Source organism: Labrus mixtus, chromosome 5, assembly GCF_963584025.1.
Source record: "Labrus mixtus chromosome 5, fLabMix1.1, whole genome shotgun sequence".
Taxonomy (NCBI): domain Eukaryota; kingdom Metazoa; phylum Chordata; class Actinopteri; order Labriformes; family Labridae; genus Labrus; species Labrus mixtus.
The window spans coordinates 16,755,706-16,775,526 of NC_083616.1; the positions used below are offsets into that span (position 1 = coordinate 16,755,706).

Below are 19,821 nucleotides of genomic sequence, written 5' to 3' on the forward strand. Positions count from 1 at the left end.
TTGTTATTCAGAACATGTTCGTCCCACATCAACTCTTCATTCCTCTAAAGCTGAGGATACGCTCTCTGCGTCACTCTGCTTGAAGCACATCTATACGCTATATGAGGGGATTTTTTTCACAGACAGAAAGGAAGTCTAAACAGACATAAATGAACAAAACCGTACAAATATACATACCAAATAAAAACAAAGACATTTCCACGTAGTAATAATGTTCCTACACTGTGGGAAAGTTTCTTTGTGTCTTAAGGATGCAGCAAGGAATCTAAATCAACATTTAAATGAATTTAGGGTTCTTTCCTCCATTCATCTTTGTCTGTTTCACATTCGCCTCTTTATCTGACCTTTATAAAACGTACTTATGTTCAAGAATAATACAAGGACAAACTCTTAGACCTTACCTTTTTAAGCTCATCTTATTTCCTGACAAAGATTAAAACCAGGCTTAGCAAAACATGGTCGGCTAAAATCTCCTCATTTTGATAGAACAAATAACTAAAAGTTTATTAAAGCATTTACATTCTTCCCACAGCTGTCTTACTTGTTATCTATAGTCATTTGTGTCTTCTTTAAGGCTGTTTTTGGAACACACTTTATGCTATTTGTTTGTTTGTTCAACTGTTATAACGGTCTCAATGCCCATTTCTGGTCAACAATAATATCATGCTTGCCTGTTTTTCTATTGGAAGTGCATTAACAACACTGGTAACATCTGTCAAGGTACATCTGTCAGTGCTAGTTTTAGATAAACCAATGGACAATCCAAAAAATAATAGTGACGTACCTTCAGCCTTGGCCCTGGTCTCCCTTGCCCCCTCCAGGTGTCGCTCAATGCTTCCATGACTGTAACATCTGGTGAAGGGTACAGGTGACAGGCTCAGACTGTCAACCTCTGCATGCTGTTCGGGGATTGGAGAAAAATCCACTGAGGAGTGGGAGTGGGTGGAGTAAGTGGAGGAGAAGGGGTCTGCGGCTGCTTTCTGCGACGGTGACCCTCCTGTTGCTCCGTTTCTTCGCTTGCTCCTAGCGATCTCTGCAAAGGAGGTGACTCGAGGAGGAGGAGGCGGGGTTGGGGCGGCGTTCTCGCTGAGCCTGACAGGGCAGCTCAACATCCGCTCAAGTGACCCGAGTGGAGGAGACGGAGACTTGTCCAGGTTGCGGTCGTAGCTGCGAGAACGGGGACGGCCTCCTGATGAGGTTCCGGCTCCGATAACACCCCTGGTTACCACAGGAGGGGAGACGTTAACGTAAACCTGGCCTTCTATCACTGCAGGAGCAGCTTCAGCTCTACCAGTTGCCTGCTGATCATTCTCCTCCTCCTCATCTTCCTCCTTCTCCTCCTCTCCATCCACATCATCATCCCGCTGTAGAGAGGAAGTAACAAAAAATAAGGGGGGGAAAAAAACAGTCAAATTCTCTCAAAAACGAATAGTTACAATTATGGTTTAGTCAGGAGACACATCAGACAAAACAAACTAAAGACCTAAACTGCCTTCACACTAGATTATCTATGACACAGTGGCACTGTTCCTGACTCCTGGCCTTCAGCTTAACATGACTGCTAAAATAATCCTCAGATACCTGTTATATGCCTAGACTGTGGCTGAGTTCTAAATTAAGCAAGAGTGACTGAGACTAATTCCAGTGTCATAGCTATTTGGAGTACAATTGTCACAGGGGTTTCAGTCTGATTTATTCCAAATGTATTTTTTAGGTTGAGTTTTCTAATATAACCAGGCTGTTGTTGTAAACAATGTAAAATATCCATCCATCCATTTTTTTTCCGCTTATCCGAGGTCGGGTCCCAGCGGCAGCAGGCGAAGTAAGTCAACCCAGATTTCCTTCTCCCCAGAAGCGTTTTCCAGCTCCTCCTGGGGGATTCCAAGGTGTTCCCAGGCCAGACGGGATGTTCAGTATAATACCTCCAGCAAACTCTAGGTCTAACCCGAGATCTCCACCCAGTTGGGCGTGCTCGGAAAAACCTCCAAAGGGAGGCGTCCAGGAGGCATCCTCATCAAATGCCGGGGCAATGTCTAATATGTAAAATCTAAATCATAAGATTGCCTGATTAAGGTACGTTCATCAGCAGCTGTCAGATGTTTCAATTCCAAACATCTATAGGGCTGTCACACTAAGCAGGCAGCAGCAGGCACTGAGATGGCATTTCATTTATAGCAGACACCACAAGATGGTGGTGCCCACGAATCGGTTGACTAGCCTATACCGTAATTGCCCAAGTTAATGTAAAAGTAATTTTTTGTTTATGAACAGTTCTTAAACTTTGATTCTAAATAACAATAAACATCATCATAATTTTTCAGATTTACATACAGTAATAGATGTTTTCAGTGTAACCTATTACATATCTTAAGGTATGATGAATTTGTAAAACTATAGAGGTAAGACTTTCTACTCACCTTAGGTGATTCTCTGTTCTCATCTTCTTCTTCTTCAACGCCCACCTCATCAGCTCGCTGTCTGAACAGGAAGTACTCGCTGGGCTGGGTTGGGGTTGGGCTGCCTTTGCTGTGCTCGTCGGAGCAGCTGTTGACCGAGGAGCCTGCAGGACTCGGGGATGACTGGGATGATAGGTCGCAGGTCACCAGTTTGTAATAGTTCTGGGTGGCGACAACCAGGCGCGCCTGGCTCTGCAGACAGGACGCTATGTCTCCAGATGAACCAGAATGTGGAGGGTGGTAGGAGTTGCAGTTGGCGTCGAGGTCAAGAGCCCCTTGGTGCTCCACAGCGCAGGAGCAGGTGGAGGAGGTGGAAAGGTGTGGCTCTCGGATTTGAAGGAAGGTGCTGTCAATGCAGGAGGGCTGTTGCTGTAATAGTGGAGGTTCAGATGGGGAGGTGTGGAGGTCGAAGTAGAAGGCCCCTCTGGTTGAGTCTTGTTGGTTTCCATGGGGATCAGAAACAGATGAGGTGCAGGAGTGGTCGGTGGAGCTGTTGAGGTTGGTGTGCCCAGGGACGATAGTCTTGTCCGGGATGCCATTGTTCATCTTGTTGTAGATTGCGCTGAAGTTTACAAGCACGCCATCCGAGCTGTTGCAGGAGGAATCACTGCCATATCCCTGCTGGCACTCTGAGAAAGGCTCAGGGAAGTGCTGAGGGTAGTTCTGGGAGAGCACACAGCAGGAGCAGTGCTGTGTGGAGGAGCTGGACGAGTAGGAGCCTGTCTTGCTGCTTCGCCCACACCTCATCGGGTGATCTTCATCTTCTTCATCGTCATCGCCCCAGTCCTGCTCGCCACAATCCATGGACATGTTGGAACCGCTGCTGCCATGGCGACGCTGGCTGTCCAAGCCAAGGATGTTCAAGTCCTCCAGGTGGTTTGAGAGATCTGCTGCTACGCCTCTCAGGCACTCCCTACTGCTTCCGCCCACTGAGCTGTGCAGAAGAAAGGGCTCACGAGCAAAGCCAAGGTCGTGGAGGTGGAAAGGAGCCATCCCGTCATCGAGGCCAGAGTTGATGTCGCTGTGGAGGTGAAAAGAAGAGTCTTCAAGGTAACCATTTAGGTTGTCCCCATCATCATCCTCTTCTTCCTGTTCGTCGTCCTCCGTGTTTAGCAGGAATGGATTGTGACGTAAAGGATTCCTATTCCTCGGTTTGGCTCGGGGCAAAGTGTGAGCAGTGATCAGCTGGTCCTCTGAGTTGCTCGAGGTAAACGATGAATCATCACTGGCAGTGCTGCCTCCTCTCCCGCCACCCTTTCTCTCTCTCCCTCCGTTGTTGGAGGAACAGGGGCTGTTGGAAGTCTGGATCAGGCTGCTGTAGAGAAGAGCCTCTCTCTGAAGGACGTCTCTCTCTGGGAGGGAAGTGGTGCGACTTAAACCCAGGTTCTCTGGTTGGCTAAAAGGGTTGCTCCTCTTCAGGGAGCTCCCGCAGCCGCCCTTCCGCCCACCTGACACTTGGCAGTGCACCAGGGGGATGTGATGCACAATCAGGGTTTCTCCTGAAAGCTTAGGAGGGCTGTCCATGGTCAAGGAGAAGGGAGGGCCCGTGTGGGTGAAGGGGAAAGGAGATATGTAGAGGACTTTTTTCACACTGTGTTTGCTGGGTCTAGCTCTGCAGGGCTGCCAGGGACTTGAAATGAGAGGTCAGGGAAGTCTACGCCATGGTCAGAGTGGTACATCTGGAAAATAAAAGAGACAAGGAGAGGGGGGAGACATTAATGGGGCAGACCAAAACAGGCACCAATAGTGGGAGTGCGGACAATGAGTTCATCTTAGCTCATTTTCGCACAACCTCAATGTATCTAAAATGATGTTTTCAATGGCAGATGGGTCCCTCTCAGTCATCTTATTTATGTCTCTCCCCTCATTTTCTTTTTAAGGTATGTTTTTGTGTCTTTGACATGAGTCATGACACGACATACCCATAACATTTTGTAAGAACATTTCTTTGACTAGGCTAAAAAATAAAAATTTAAGTTACTAAGTTACTGTAGTAAATTCTCTCCTGAGAGAAAAATTAGAAATGAATAAGTCAAAATCAATATCCAGAGTCAAAGAGTTTAGGACTTTAAACCCTAAGTGTGGTTCAAACTCACACTGGATCCTGTGTAACGTAAGTCATCTGAGCAACTTTTGTTGAATCCCAATATCTTCTTACAAAATAGGTTCTTACAAAGCTATGAAAACCCTGAAGATAACTCTCATTGACAAATGAACATTGCTGTTAAGAGTCTTCAGAGCTACACTATATGAGCGCTGTCTCTTACATACGTCTCATTTGTGCAGCAAAAATCACCATAACTCCAGTCTCCAGTAGCAGAACTATAAGCTTCTGGTCTGATATACACTGAGCAGGGTGACTCAGCACCATGTGAATTGGAAACAGTGAGGCCAATGGAGACAGAAACACACACAAACACACACATGCACCAACAGCTGACTCTTAAACAGAGCGATGATCTCAACCCCATTCACATGGTCACCCTAAATGACACACTGAAAGTACAGCAACTGTTTCCCTCTGCATCTTTTGTCCCTTCTCAAATAAAAAATCTAACCAGAAATGTCACATGTACGGCATGAGTAGCTACTCATTCGTTTATTGATGATGATTGAATTGATTGATTATTAAAAACTGTGGAATAGTTTTAGCACCATGTACACTTTGAAAGTAATCAAACATGAGCTGCTAATGCATCATCTTCCTATCACAGAGCAACAAGGTCTGTATTGATTAAACTTCATTCCGTAATGTTAAAGAGTAACATACGGTTGTTGCCGATGTCAATACACAACAAGGTGTGGTACCTTAGTGTAATTATAGACAACAAATTGGACAACAAGAAAATAACAGCCTCTGGTGCCTTGGATATTTAGCACTATTCTTCTTTATTTACAGGTCATATTAAAGCATACAAAAATTTGAATTTTCACAACATTTTTCCAATTTAGAGATAAATTCATATTGAATGTTTATGATACCCCAATAAGGGAATTCTGAGCTGAAAAGGGGATATATCTTTCATGGCAATCAAATGTAGCCAATTACTCTGCTTTATTGACGTATAACTTAACTAAAGAAATTTCAACAACAAAAAATATATTTTAAAGCAATTCCAGATTTGAACTGTCTGCTCAGCTGTGCCTGTGATGCTCTGATGTGATGTAAACACTGCTCAGAGTATTGTAAACAATGGAGTCGAGGCACCATGCTGCACAAATTAAGTGATGAAGCAAAAAAGCTAGCTCCGATTAGAATTTTATGACCTCATATTAATATAGCTTTATATTTTTTGTTTTTCTGGTAACTGCATTATATCACACTATTACAGTATTAAAAGGGATTGAGAACAGATATAAGACCCCCCGACTTCCCTTTGAAGAAGCCTGTTTAATGGGATATTTAACTCGTTTCTGTTAGGCCATCACTTAAATGACATGATATGAATAGAAAGTCTGTCACTCAATGTAAGTTCAGACCACATTTACTTTGTGATGTCCTGTTATTCCAAATGATTGTGGATGATTTATACATATGAAACAACTACATTTATTTCAGTCAGCACAGCTGTTTTTAGATGTAGGATGTTTCTGTTGCCTAGGTTACTGAGAGCAGCCTCAGTGTCTATTGGCCAACTTTCAGATTCAGGTTAGTCAAATGTAGCCTTTATAAGTTCTTTGTTATGTCTTTGATTTTCTAAAGTCTCGTAAAGTACAATATGAGCTGGATTAGGAATGAAAGTTTGCTTTTAATCATCTGCTCACCAGATCATGACCCGGACCAGACGACAGCTAACTAAGCCTTAGAATAATCCCTCTATTATACCTGCTTAGTAAAACATAATCCCAGATAAAGTAGGTTGATTAAAAGCTAATTCTAAATGAAATTCTGATTCTTAAATCTTTCTCTAAGTGCCGCAGCGACAAAAGAGAATGAAATGTTCAAGAAGATTTACATATTTAAGATAGAAAGAAAAGAATAATATGTTTTAAAAAATATAAGATGATTGCAAAAGCCAAGAAAAACAGAACAACACAGAGATACTGTACAAACAAAGATACAACAACAACATGGCACTCTTACAAATGCTGATGAGACCTTTATGAGCGCAGTTACAAGCAGGCGCACAGTGAGCAGTGCTTTATCATTTTTACTGCTAAATAAAGAGATGAGAAAGGTCAGCAGAGGCTGCAGACTGCAGGTCTAAAGCTAAATGTTAGCATGATGAGACAGGTTTCCTCAGGAGCAGACTAATAACAGAGATGCCACTCTTGACGAATGACCTTTTTAAATCAGGAGTGGTTGGTATTTGCTGTCAGGGCAGCAGATAAGTACATCTCAACCTTTTTAGCTTATAAAAAGGCTGCTCCCTGCTGCAGCCAGAAGTGAAGAACAGTTTGGACCTTCGACAGTTTTTTAGATTATTTTCACTTCCATAATTATTGAGGGAAAACAACTTATCGGCCCCAGCATTAAACACCTACTAATGTATTTAAACTTCATTCTGCTCACAAGCAGCTGGAAGTCATCAATTGCTTTCAGTGTCACCTTCAGTGTTAGGTTTGTTCCTCTCCATACTAAATACTCAAATGCAGCATTGACTCAGGTGGAAGCCAACTGCGCTAACTCTTATTTACTGCTTCTCAAATGCAACATCACAACTACTAATGCAAGTCACAGCAAGCATATTGCAATCTCAACCAAAAAGCCGAGAACATACTGGTGAACAGAAAACGTAATGCAGCAATTTGATTACGTGCACTGAGATCGAAGCGAGTGCGTGCAGACAGTCTATACACCAGGCAGGAGTCACAGTATATTTCCTCACTCCGCCCTCCCATTGGTCTGTGGGGAATTGTCCTGATAATATCCTGCTGTGTTCTCACATCAGCCCACTCGGACTTGCTGCAGAAAAAACTACTCGGGGTCTGGCAGGAGAAACTCTGGGTAAAGTCTGAGCGAAAAATGTGTCTGTTTTCGTTCACACGTCCAGCTCCTCCAGCAAATATGAGGAGTTTTTCAGGAGTTTTCTGCCGGTGTGAAAGCCCCTATAATATATTTGAAATACACCTTTTACATTTTTATCATGGCATGTAGTAAATTAGGCTACCTGGTCATTTTAAAACAAATCTTGAACATTTGATCTTAAGTAACTTAATAACAGCTAGAAAAAAAAACTACAGCTGCTTTAGTAATCTGATGTCATGCAGACAGTAAGAGATGCTAATGTTACATAAGACCAAAGAGACTACAGAGACCGTGTGGTGGGATTGTTTCAGATATATTTTTTGTCATGCATTACAATAAGGATTCAACAAATGTACTGTAGGACAACTACCAAAACCTAAGAGAAATATTAATGCATGTGAACAATATAAAAGATTTAACAGAAGAAGCTCTAACCATGGATTATGTTTGCCTCATCTACCTGTCTTAGATTCATATGTCTGCTATATTTAGTTCCACATATCCATTTTTACAGCACTGGAGTTTTTTTCTAGAGCATTAAAATAGCATTTTTGTTAAATCCTATAAGTATGTATACACAATCCTTTCAACATCACTTTTGTAATTTGTGAGTGTGATGGCTCTGGTCAGTAGAAAGTGACATTAATACCATTAGTTTGAGGGTTTAGACAAAGAGAGCCCGTAGTGTTCACCCCAGCTTAAGGAAACTTAAATTGGTTTAGAAGATTAGTTTCAGGTCAGATTGGCTTGGTTGTGTAACGTGTGTTTAAATGGGACGGTTAGTGGTGTTGGAGAAGGATATTAACACAAACTACTGGCAAAATTCTCCGGTCTTGTACAAATGTTTGTGTGATTCTGTCACAGAATCAAACAGCTCGTTTTACATTTTCTGGTCTGCTGCTGTGTAATCTGCTCTAGAAAAAATAGCAATGTAGAGATAGAACACGCAAGCACACACACATGCATACAGAGAAATTTGCTGGAACTGGTTTGTTCTGCCAGAACAAACCAGTTCCATCTAATCTACCTTTGGTTTGTGATGAGGAAGCCAACAGCAGACTCTCCAGAATCTTACCTGGTCAGCAGAGAGCACCAACAACTACACCATAAGGCAACTTTACTTTATTTTGTACACTATGATGTCATCATTTTAAGCCCCTTAATGTGGTAATGAGCCTCTAATGGTAGCTGTAAAAGCTTCCCTCTTCTGTACATTAAAGTAAATGTTTGTCTTTTTTTTTTTTTTAAATGAGGGTGTCCAATCAGTGTTAAAGGTAAATATTGTTATTTATACATTTCTCAGTACTGTATGTGCTAGGTTGATCAAGAAAGCAAAGTTCTTGGGGGGCCATCAATTCTGTCCATTGACAGCACTGTTGGCCAAATGACTACAGATTTGCAGCTGCAGCAGAAAGACAGAGAGCACAGAGAACTACATGCATTTTTTATTAAATTATATGTTATAATTTGGTTCAAAAATACAAAGATGAGTTTAACTCACCTATATATAAAGTTAATATTAACCTAGAATGCTTTCATGTATTTCTCTTAGCTGGTTGCTTTAACTTATTTTTATAGACTCCAAAGCTTGAAACTGATATATGATATAATTTAGTATACCAAACAATTCTTTTTGGTGATGAAGATAAGTCAATTCATTGCTAAGCGGAACCTCTGCAAAAGCTCTGTCTCTTGTTCGGCCATCACTTAAATACATGACATGAGTAGAAAGTCTGTCACTCAATGTAAATTCAGACGTGAAATGCAAAAGATTTCATATAGTTTGCTGTAATGTGGTGCAATTCATGGATCATGGGTCTAAAAACTATATAAAAGTGATTTGATTGACCACACTGTATTAACAAACGCAGTTTTCTCTATCTTTTCTGGTTCTAAACATCCCTAAAACACTGTTGTGTCTTTGCAACGCGTTTCAGCCTTTGCATTTGTTGTGGTAGTTTGCATTTGCTTTTGAATGTGCAGCATTTCTATATATGCTGCATGTTTTTCTAAATGTATGTCGTTTCATTTGCTGAGCGTTTGACCCCTACCGGCCACCATACGGATCACATTGAATGGCTTTCATAATCTAATTTCAGCACTTGTCTTTCTTTTGGTCCAGATGATATTATAATGAATTGACTTATATGTTCAGGCACTCCGAAAAGTTTAGCTGTGGCATTTTTTTTTGGGAAAGAATATGACCTCAGAATTGCGTCACTTTCCTAGAGGGAACGATGTTTGTCATACACGCATCACTGGGCAGCAGAGTTGTGTGATTCAGAACTCAGTGATGTCTCCTACAAGTGCAGGGCAGTGCAGAGATGCAGATGAGCTTTAGGCTATTCAAGCATTCAAGTCCACACACAGAGACTGGAACAGTTGCTATTTTTCTGAATAAAATATAAATGCACAGACAGGACGGGTTGAAAAATATATATTTTATAAGTTGCTCATTAGCTGTGTCATAATGTTTAAAGAGACACAGAACAAGTTAGGCTTCTAACACGTTGTTGTTTTTAAAAAAGCATGTCCTCACTTCCTTAAAGCCAACAATAGCACTGCAGAGATCTGTGTACCAGATTACAGCAGATCAAATGGCATAAAGGGTTAACAAGAACAAAGAGGCTGAGCCTGGCCAATCACATTTTATTTCCCACGCAACATCAGAAACCATAGCTACAACACCAGCCAATCAGAGGAGCAGGGTGGGGGGGGGGGGGGGGGGGGGGGGGGGGGGGGCAGTGCTGTGAGAGAGACGGCATGAGAAAAACAACCAGAGAAAAGAGTCCAGAGAAGGTAACGGATGAATGCACTAAAACAAACAATATTTGTTAATGCACATCAGAAATAAAGTTGATAAACTGCAAGTACAGTGCAGCAAAATAATATCTTGAACACGCTCCTCCCACAAACTATTTATAAGGCAGCTTTATTGCATAATCCTCTTCTTTTTTTCTCTTCTTTGAGAATTTTCAAAGCAATGTTGTGACTGCTCTGCTGTTTGACCTCAGTTTTGTCAGTCTGATAAATGTTGTCACGCTGTGGCATGGACTGGACAAGGTTTTTTTTTTTTTGTCCGAATTGGCTGACAGCTAAAGTGAAAGACTAGCAGGGGAACAGTTACTAGCTGAAAAGCTATATTTCCCACAGGAGTTGTTGGAGGAGACCAAAACTTTACTATAAAAAAAAACGTGAGTATTTTGATTGCATTCATCAGGTGGCCTAAAACACAAAACTCCTGATCAGTTCATATTTCTACCATGTCTCCTGGGAGTTTAAATACTGTTTTAAAATACTTTGTTTCAAATGTACACAACAATTTATTTAACTTTGTGTTAAAAGCTGGTTTAACCAACTAAGGCATTTCCAAGATTCACTAGAACAAAATGAAAGCAAACATGGATAGATCTACACTGATCAACAACGTCCTTCTACATGTTAGAAAACGTTAGCTTTGCTGATGCTAATTAGCAGATGAAACCATCATTTAAAGGTCATGTTCTCCTCGCTCAAGCAAGTAAAAATGACAGGTGATTTCTTTGAGTTAATTTTTGCTTTTTCGAGTGAGGTGTTAAGATTTCTTTTTGCCTATCAGTTCATGTACTGAGAAGCATATTTCCCCCCCAAATCCTAGCTTGGATTTTGTTCAGCTACAGATTTGGTTTGTTTGCTGCTAAAGAGTCAGAGACAGAGAGAAAACGAGATAGGAGAGAAATACCACAGGGTATTGTCAATACTCAGATTATTGCAGAATCCTTGAGGGTTCTAATAAGAGCCAATTAGCTTTTAGGAAAAAACCCACAATACTGTATGTGATCGTTTTGGAGAGCTGGGTGGGAAATTGACCTACTTATAAACTCACACACACACACACACACACACACACACACACACACACACACACACACACACACACACACACACACACACACTGGAGGAAAGCAGCACTATAACAAAGGACATCCTCCCTCTTATATAACCCGACTGTGTTTCCAGGAATGAGTCTGAGCCAGAGAGGAGGACATCCGAGTGAAGGCACACCCTGCCCCAACAGAGACAGACGACACAGCAGGAGGAGACGGCATTTACCATGATGGATGAATTCCACACTCGACTCATGTTTACTGAAGGCTATTGTGAGACTTTTTGTACAATAGAACAGAAAAGAATACAACCTCTTTGTGTAGAGGACAAAACGGTCGATTAATTCAGGGCCAGTAAGTTAAATTTGCATCACTGCGTAGCAGAAAATGTTCCTAATTTGTTTGCGGATGGATGACAGGGTTGTTGACTAAACCCTTTCCTCATTTCTACCATCATACTCATACTCAAAGCAGATATTCTCACTGTTATAATACTGTTGTAATTTCCCCCAGGGATGAATTAAGTTTTTCTGATTCTGATAATTACTTTGATAGCTAACTTAGCATTTGCCAACTCCTAACTCTCCATCATGTCATCTAAATATGGTCCTTTTCGCTCTAAAAAAAAAAAACAAGTTGATGATGACCTCTTTGTTCGGTTCACAAGGTTTAGTCATTTGTAGGACAAGGAAAATGTTGGTATCTAGATAAATCCAATCCAATACCTAGATTTAGTTACATCTTGGATACTTCTTGGAAATCACAGATTGATGGCATTTTGCTGGCCTTGACTTACATTACATTTTGCTAGCACATACTGTCGTTGTTACAGTTACTACTGATCTTGAAAATGTGAACATTTTGCTTAATGCCAACCCCTGCAGTCACAAAACCCCCTGTTTTTGGGGGGCTAATTGGTCATGGCATCAGATCAGTAGAATAGTGAAGAGACTGTCATACACACTAATACATGATACAGCATTTAGGCAGTGACCGAGGTTTAAACAGCAATGTTTGAGGTGGTAGTAGCTCAGTTTGGGACTTGGGTTGTTGAACTGGAGGGTCACTGTGTCAAGTTCAAGACACCAGTGAAGACCAAGACTGGAAATTGGTCTGGTATCTGATATCTCTCTATTAGTGCATGTCCATATAGGATCCTGTTTGTGCATGTGTGTGCATTTCAGCCTATGTGCGTAGCATGTTCGACAACAGTGTAAAATTTAATTTCCACTCGTGGGATTAATAAAGTATACTTTCTTCCTTCTTTCTCAAAATTGTTCCAATAAATTTCAATAGATCAGTGTATTATATTTAAACTTTGATTGACTTAGTACTGTTACTGAGTTGACTTCCTTTCGACCTAAGTTCAAGTCTTCCTCGTCTCCTGCACCGGGGAACTGTCTGCAACTGTCTGCTTTTTGAGTTACAGGCTCACTGATCTGTGTGTGTGTGTGTGTGTGTGTGTGTGTGTGTGTGTGTGTGTGTGTGTGTGTGTGTGTGTGTGTGTGTGTCGTGTGTATGTGTGGTGGTGGTGGGGTAGCTGAATGAAAAGAACTTTGTTTGTTGCACACATTCTCCATCTAGCAGTGTCAAATGAAGCCTGACAAAAAAAGATTAGGGAAGCTGAAATCGGAGAAATGCTGAAACTGGACAGCATTGAAGGTTTGTGTGATTTTTGTTCGTCTCACATGACGAGCATGTTTCAAATCACATCATTTCATTTGTTAAGCAGATCAAAATATGTAGACTGTTGAGAAAGAAGAGAAAATAGAAACATGCGTTCAGTGTGGAAATTTTCTACCTACACCAGTAAGCCCAGTGACAGAAAGTCTGTCAAGCCTGACAAAGCAACAAGTCCACAATACCCAACATGTTTTGCTTCATGCAAATATTCATAATTGGTTGGAAAAAAAATATTTCTTATCATTACTTTGACCATAAAACAACACAGTGTATTATTTGTCATGCCAATAGATAGATAACACTAATATTATTTTTATATCACTCTGCAAGGCTGCAAACCAAACTTTGAATGGAAAAAGTTTAAATAAAAACTCTACTCTACTTTAAGTACTGAAAACTCCACTTGTGTTAATACCAAAATCCGACCACAGACTGTGAAATGGTTTTGGATGCAGCCTGCAGATTTTATTATTGAAGCCAATGCAAGGCTTTGACTTTCACTTCTTACTAGCCCTTTTGGCTCTTAACTTTCATATTGAACTCTCTATGCTGTTTGCCTTTTATATAGCGGTGAAATGGTGTTTGTATCCTTAAAGTTATCACAGGAATAAACCACCAGCTGAACTGAATAAGCTGGTAGTATCTCCTTATCCTTCCCATGTCAACACTGGACCCACAACACAGCTGAAGCTGGACAGGGCTCAATTTATCATAATGGTTTCTGGGAAAACTTTAGCAACTACAATGCTGTTACTGCTCTTTGACTATTTGTGCTGTCTCTTTATTTTGGTATTTTCTTTGCTGCTGCTTAACAGTGAAGATTTCACTGTTCACTAGTAGAACTTCAAAATAGATTACTACCCTCTGTGAACCTCAGTGCTGATTTCAACATCGTAGGATAATTGCTTTGGTGGAATGTGAACTGATTGCTTTATGGCACAAAACAAGAAAATGGCAGTTTCTTCAAGAGCAAACTGAACTGAAATAATGTCCATTTTCTTGCAAATTCAGAACTCAATAATAAATCTTGTTCACTTACAGAGGAACTAAACCTAAAAATGGCTACCCGCATCCTTAGTTCAACTATGCTACATACAGTACCTTTACCACTAAGCAAACTACTCAGTTCTTTACCTGTGTGTGTGTTCCCAGTGAGCTAAAGATTATCACCTGACCTTGATCCCAGCTTCTCTGACAGCTTAGAGACACTTTCCTTCCTCTCCCATCTGTCTCTTCCTGAACTTAAGGAGCTTACTGATACTTACATAACAGTGCTAGCGTGCAGCCATCTCTGACAGGTATTAGTGTTAGCTGACATCCAGCCACAGCAGGAGGAATGTGGCAGGCTGCAGTGGACTCATCACGATGTAAATTGCAGAGATTTTACTCAAATTGGCTTAATTTTCAGAATAAAATTGAGCTTCCAGAGTCTGCGGCAAATTGTTTTCCAGAAACCTTGCTTTAAACAAATGTCATTTTGAGAACCAAAAATAATAATTTGAAGATATGCTTGAGTTTCTCGTTTGCCTCCAAAAATTAATTATTTTCAAATCAGTATTAATTTTGCGTACAGTAAATGGGATACTACGAGAACATCTGGTATACTGAGCTCCAACTTAAGATCAATTTCATTATCAATCTGTTTTTCAAAGTGTTCGAAAAACACTGATGCAAATATCTTCATAATACTTTTTTTGTCCATTCAACAATCAAAAATTCAAAGTTAATCAGATAACTATCATGTGACAAGAGAAAATCTTTCACTTGGTTCTTAAATATCAATTTTTCAAACTTCTGTTGGTTTATTGTTTGTTGACTGATAAACTAACCAATGTTGATCTTGATCTGTAGCTCTAGAGAGACAAGTAGTAACTTTTCAAGAACTAAGACAAGAATCATCTTTATAAGTTTCATGAAAAAGGAAAATATGTTGGGGTTGATTGATTGGCTAGACATCACATGAGTAACAGCCATCAACAGTGAAGCCTGGGTGTAAATGACATGCAAAAAGAGGAGAGCAACCTATAGAGCAGGAGGAGAGTCTTCAGTTGAGCTTTTGAACAGAGTCTGGTGTTGGAGTTTATAATATTCCAAATTCTTAATTTTGACAGGAAGTTATTCGAACAATAACACTTTGAACTTTCTTGCAGCTGGTTTCAGAGCAGACATTTGAGCTTATCATGACAGAAAAGAACATGAATGATGGCTCCATTATATTCAAGTGTCCCTGTGAGCCATGGCAGCATGTGCAGCTTCATTTGATCATTTACACCTGCGTTCTATTGATTGTGCCACAGTGCTGTGTCAAAGCATCAGTGGAAAAGGATGATCGTGTACCTGAACTTTGTGTTAACTAGTTCAGTAAAGAACAAGCTGTAAAGTGCTCTTTGAATTACAATTCAAGAGATCAGTGATTATTTTCAAAACCCATTCATCTGTCAGTTATTCCTCCTGATTCATTGACTTTCTAATCTGTCCAAAGTAGATGATTTACGCACAGCCACAGGTGATGTTTTTCTGTCCAACTAAATGAGGAAACACAAAGATACTATCCCAAGTATGACAAAGTGAAGCAATATTTAGTTTAAGAAGCATGAATTGACAAAACATTTGCTATTCAAGCTTTTAAAACAAAACCAGAAAAACAAATGTCTAATGGCTGCACTTGCTGTTGATTAAGAAACACATCAATCCACCAACTGCTGCAGCTTCATTTGAGTCAACGCCAATGTGATAGCTTAAAATGCATTAGTTTAACTTAATTTAACTTCATTAAGTTTATGACTTTGGCTTTTGTGACAAACAAATCAGAAGATGGCATTTCCATGTGTTTCAGATCTTAAATAAGGATTACTAAATTAAGCATAACTTAACATGGCTGCAATCTAGGCTACGTGAAAACAAAACATCATAAGGAAATATCATTTTCAAAAGCTGCACTTCTCTTCTTCCATCCTCTCTCTCTCTCTCTCGGTCTCGGTCTCTCTCTCTCTCTTTGCTGACTCTGGCTTTCTCTCTTCTCCTCTTTCTCTGGTCAGTTTCCAAACACCTTAAACTCAGCCTTATTTCAATCCATAATGCTTACTCCATCCCCTCCAACCCTCAGCTTCACTTAATCCCTGCTCCCCCACTCTCTGGACTGTGAGCACTGCAGTCTAATATGTCTCTCCTTTGCTCATTTCTGCCTCTATAATCATCTTCCTCTCTCTTTTCATCTACTGTGTCTCCTCGGCCTCCTCCCATGCTGCTGCTGAACACACAAATATCCAACCAAGATGGACTGCAGATGGTTACGGCCTAACCGCCTCACAACCCAACATTGTTTTAAGTAGGAGGCCACAACAAAAATATACTATTTGCTGTTTACCATCTCATGATGACTTTCAACAGAGATTGTTTGTAGTATTCAGTGCTCATTTTCCATCCTCTGCATCTCAATAAAACCACAAAACATTACTAGTTGTGTGTCTTTTCTGAAGGGTGGCTGAATGCCATTTTCACAGGAAACTGAAAGTTTTGACCCAGCAACGTGCTGGTCACGGGCTTGGTTAAAACTAGAAATCATTTAAAACTAGAAATATAAATGCACAGAGCTCCAATTTAAAGTAAAATGACAAGTCATCCTCTGTTTTTCTGCCTGACTCAGAGAACTGGCAATTCTGGCAAAAGCTTGATTGGAGATTGGGATGGGGGAACGTATTGTTCCAGATCTGCTTCAAAGCTGATGATTTGTAATGAATGCCTTTTGGTGACTATTTTTTGGAGGACACATGTAAAAGGCCCTTTATGATTATTATCTAGAGCTGGGTATGTTTGAGTTTTATTGATCCAGACACTGTTTCTAGAGATTTCCTATTTAATTTCCCAAATAGTAAACAAAAGGAGTCATCTTATTGATAACAAACTATTTCATCTTTCACATTGTTGTGACATTAGCTGCGCAACGCTAAAGGTACAATATTATCGCGACACTCGAGACACGATACGATTCCATTGCAATTGTTAACATTTTGCAATATGCTGAGAATTGCGATACAATATGTTGCGATTAAGCTTTTTAACTGTATTATGCCCACTACACTAAACTAAATCAAGAACTGTTTTTTTTTTCAAATAAGATACAATTCTCAGTCTGTTCATCTCACTTTTTATTTGTATTTCAGTCTAATTGAACTTTAACATGATTTCTTAAAAATGCAACTTGTTCAAAATTGATTTTGTGCAACCCCTTCAGCAGTTAAAAATTTTAAAAGCATATAAAATATCATATTAAAAATATAGATACTTGGCCACCATGAGACGATATTATATCGCTACACAAAATATTGCGTTACTATACTGTATCAGTTTTTTACCCCACCTCTAATAGACAGATCCTTGCAGGCATTTAACCTTTGTTACTAATAATATTGGGCAACAGCTCATATAAACCTGTGAGCAGAACTGTGGATTCATTTTTTTTACAGGTGCATCACATTTGATATTCTCAAGTTTTGATTTCCAACGTCAATATCATCTTGTCTCGACTCGGCTTAGGTGATGCGATTATCCATTTTTCCCAAAATTGATACCAATTTTTTAGTTACGTAGGCCTATATTATATCTAGATATGGGGAAAATACACAACACAAGCATATCAAAGCGTATATCTTGTGTAAAGCATCAATTCTTTGTTTGCACAGTTAGGTTTGTCTTTGACTCTTAATACTGTGTATGCAACAACAAAGGACAACAAAAAACTTCCATTATATATATTTAGCTTCAATATGTTAATCTTGTCATAGTAAGAAAAGGATATGTGTAAATAATTACAATTAACAGCTTTCATTTAGCTTCAACAGTTTGTCATTCAAGAACCAGACTCGTTGTATCTAAATAAAATGCTCTTCGGCCTGCAACTCACAGTATATCAATGAACTATTTTCCAGTAAAAATGTCAATCAAACTACAAAAAGGCAGAAAACTAGATTAAATACTGAAAATGTAAATCACATTAAAGTTACCAACAATTGTGAAACCTTCTATACCAGGGTGGATCGTTACAGCAAAGTCTCCCATCAACCAGATATTTGTTAGCACTTGTGCTTCATAAATGACTTAAACTATTTATCTAAAATACAATCAAAACATAAATCAATTAAAAGTTTGAATGTTTGCGATATGATAGATGTTTCTTTTTGGTGATTCTTGACTCATCTTACACTGAGTAACAATCTCTTCATCAGGCTGCATGTTTCTGCCAGTAACTCTGGAACTGCAGACGCAGCAGAGAATCGAAGTCTGTGGAGTTAGATAATTAGAAACCACTGATGCATTAAGTTCAGCTTGAGGCTTGAGGGATTTATATGTTTATGGCATTCTGATCCAAACACTGAGATCTGTTCTAAACTTTGAAGTTGTAACTTTAAGCCATGGCCTCTCATTCCATATTTCTACCCTCATTCAGCTGCGGAACTATACCTGTCATTATCCAATTACCAGACTGCAGTTCACTTCCACACAACAGAATGGGGAAACTGTCCACAGTATATTGATGTTGTCCCTGAAGCTCTCACTGCTCTTTCACAGTCAGACAAATGAGCCCAAAATACAGAGCAGGACCAGGGAACATGAATCTACTGCAGCAATAAACACATACACAAATACAAAGCCTCACAGCTTGCCCAAAACAATCGTCTGGGTGCCTTTTAATCAGTGAAGCACTGTGGGCCGAGAGCCATAAAAAGAACACAACTTCCATAACAAGCAAGAGGGGAAGGCTCAAACGATCCACTATGCACACATTTATTTTCCGTTCACAAACACAAGTAATGGATGTGTACTTGAACTCTGACTATAGAGCCAGCTGCAGAAGAAATATTCTGATATTTTACATAAGGTAGAGATGTGACAAAGAGGCATACATACTTACAAAGAGTATAAAGATAAAAAATAAAGTACAGTGGTAATATTTCCATCAAGCTGAATTCTTTTCTGCTATGTTACCTTTTACTTTGACTTGCAGAGCTAGAGGCAGAAATATCCATTAAAAGCCTGGCAAAAAAATGCCTATGAACAAAGGCTACGTGTATGAAGCTACAGTTGTAGGAATCCTACAGGCCTTAAAAAGTACAGAAACACAAGAACTACATGTTTGCAAATGAATGCATCACTGTGTGAAATAGTACCTGATGAACACTAAAATAGATTTAAGACACAAAAGAGCACACAATACTAAATAATAACTAATGATTATTACAACCTGAAATATTAAGCCTTTATATGGTTATATTTATGCATTGTTACAGATATTTTTAGGATTGACGAAATCAGTGGGAACATGATGATCCAAGCTTTGTGTAACACAAGCACATATTGTGTGGCATGCCATTTTCTTTGGATTTGAAGTACCTCAATAACAGGGAGTCAGGACAAAAAAAGAGTTTCAGGTTGCTGGCAGGCCTTAAGAAGTTCTCAAAATAACTTTGTCATGGAATCGTTATTTCCATATTGGACAAACTTCAAAAATAAGCCAACCAAAGCATTCAGTTGATTTTTTTTTCCGTGAGCAGCTGCAGATAACCAAGAGTTGAAAAAGTCTATTCAGAGAAACTAGATAATACACAATAGGACCTGCATGATATCTGCACACATTGTTCCTACAAAACCAGAGAAAGTCACAGCAGAGAATAAACCGCTGCACACTCTGAGACATATCAAACACACACAAGCAAACACACGCATAAAGAAACTATTCACATCCGGCCTCTGCAGTTCTCAGTTATGTAACACTGAGTGACACATTCCAAGATATGAGCAGCTGAACTCTAAGAACAGACTCGTCTGCAGACACCCTGCATCAGTAGTG

General features: G+C 39.8%; 1 protein-coding gene across 1 annotated transcript in view; it reads right to left on the minus strand.

Annotated features, from left to right (window-relative positions):
• The window catches only part of rusc2 (RUN and SH3 domain containing 2), a 39,730-nt gene that overhangs the window by 16,191 nt on the left and 3,718 nt on the right, over positions 1-19,821 (minus strand). The window contains exons 2-3 of the mRNA XM_061038243.1: positions 2,418-4,135; positions 785-1,364 (exon numbers count right to left, since the gene is read on the minus strand). Coding sequence (XP_060894226.1) covers positions 785-1,364; positions 2,418-3,980 — 2,143 coding nt within the window. The 5' untranslated portion in view covers positions 3,981-4,135. The remainder of the gene's footprint in view (positions 1-784; positions 1,365-2,417; positions 4,136-19,821) is intronic.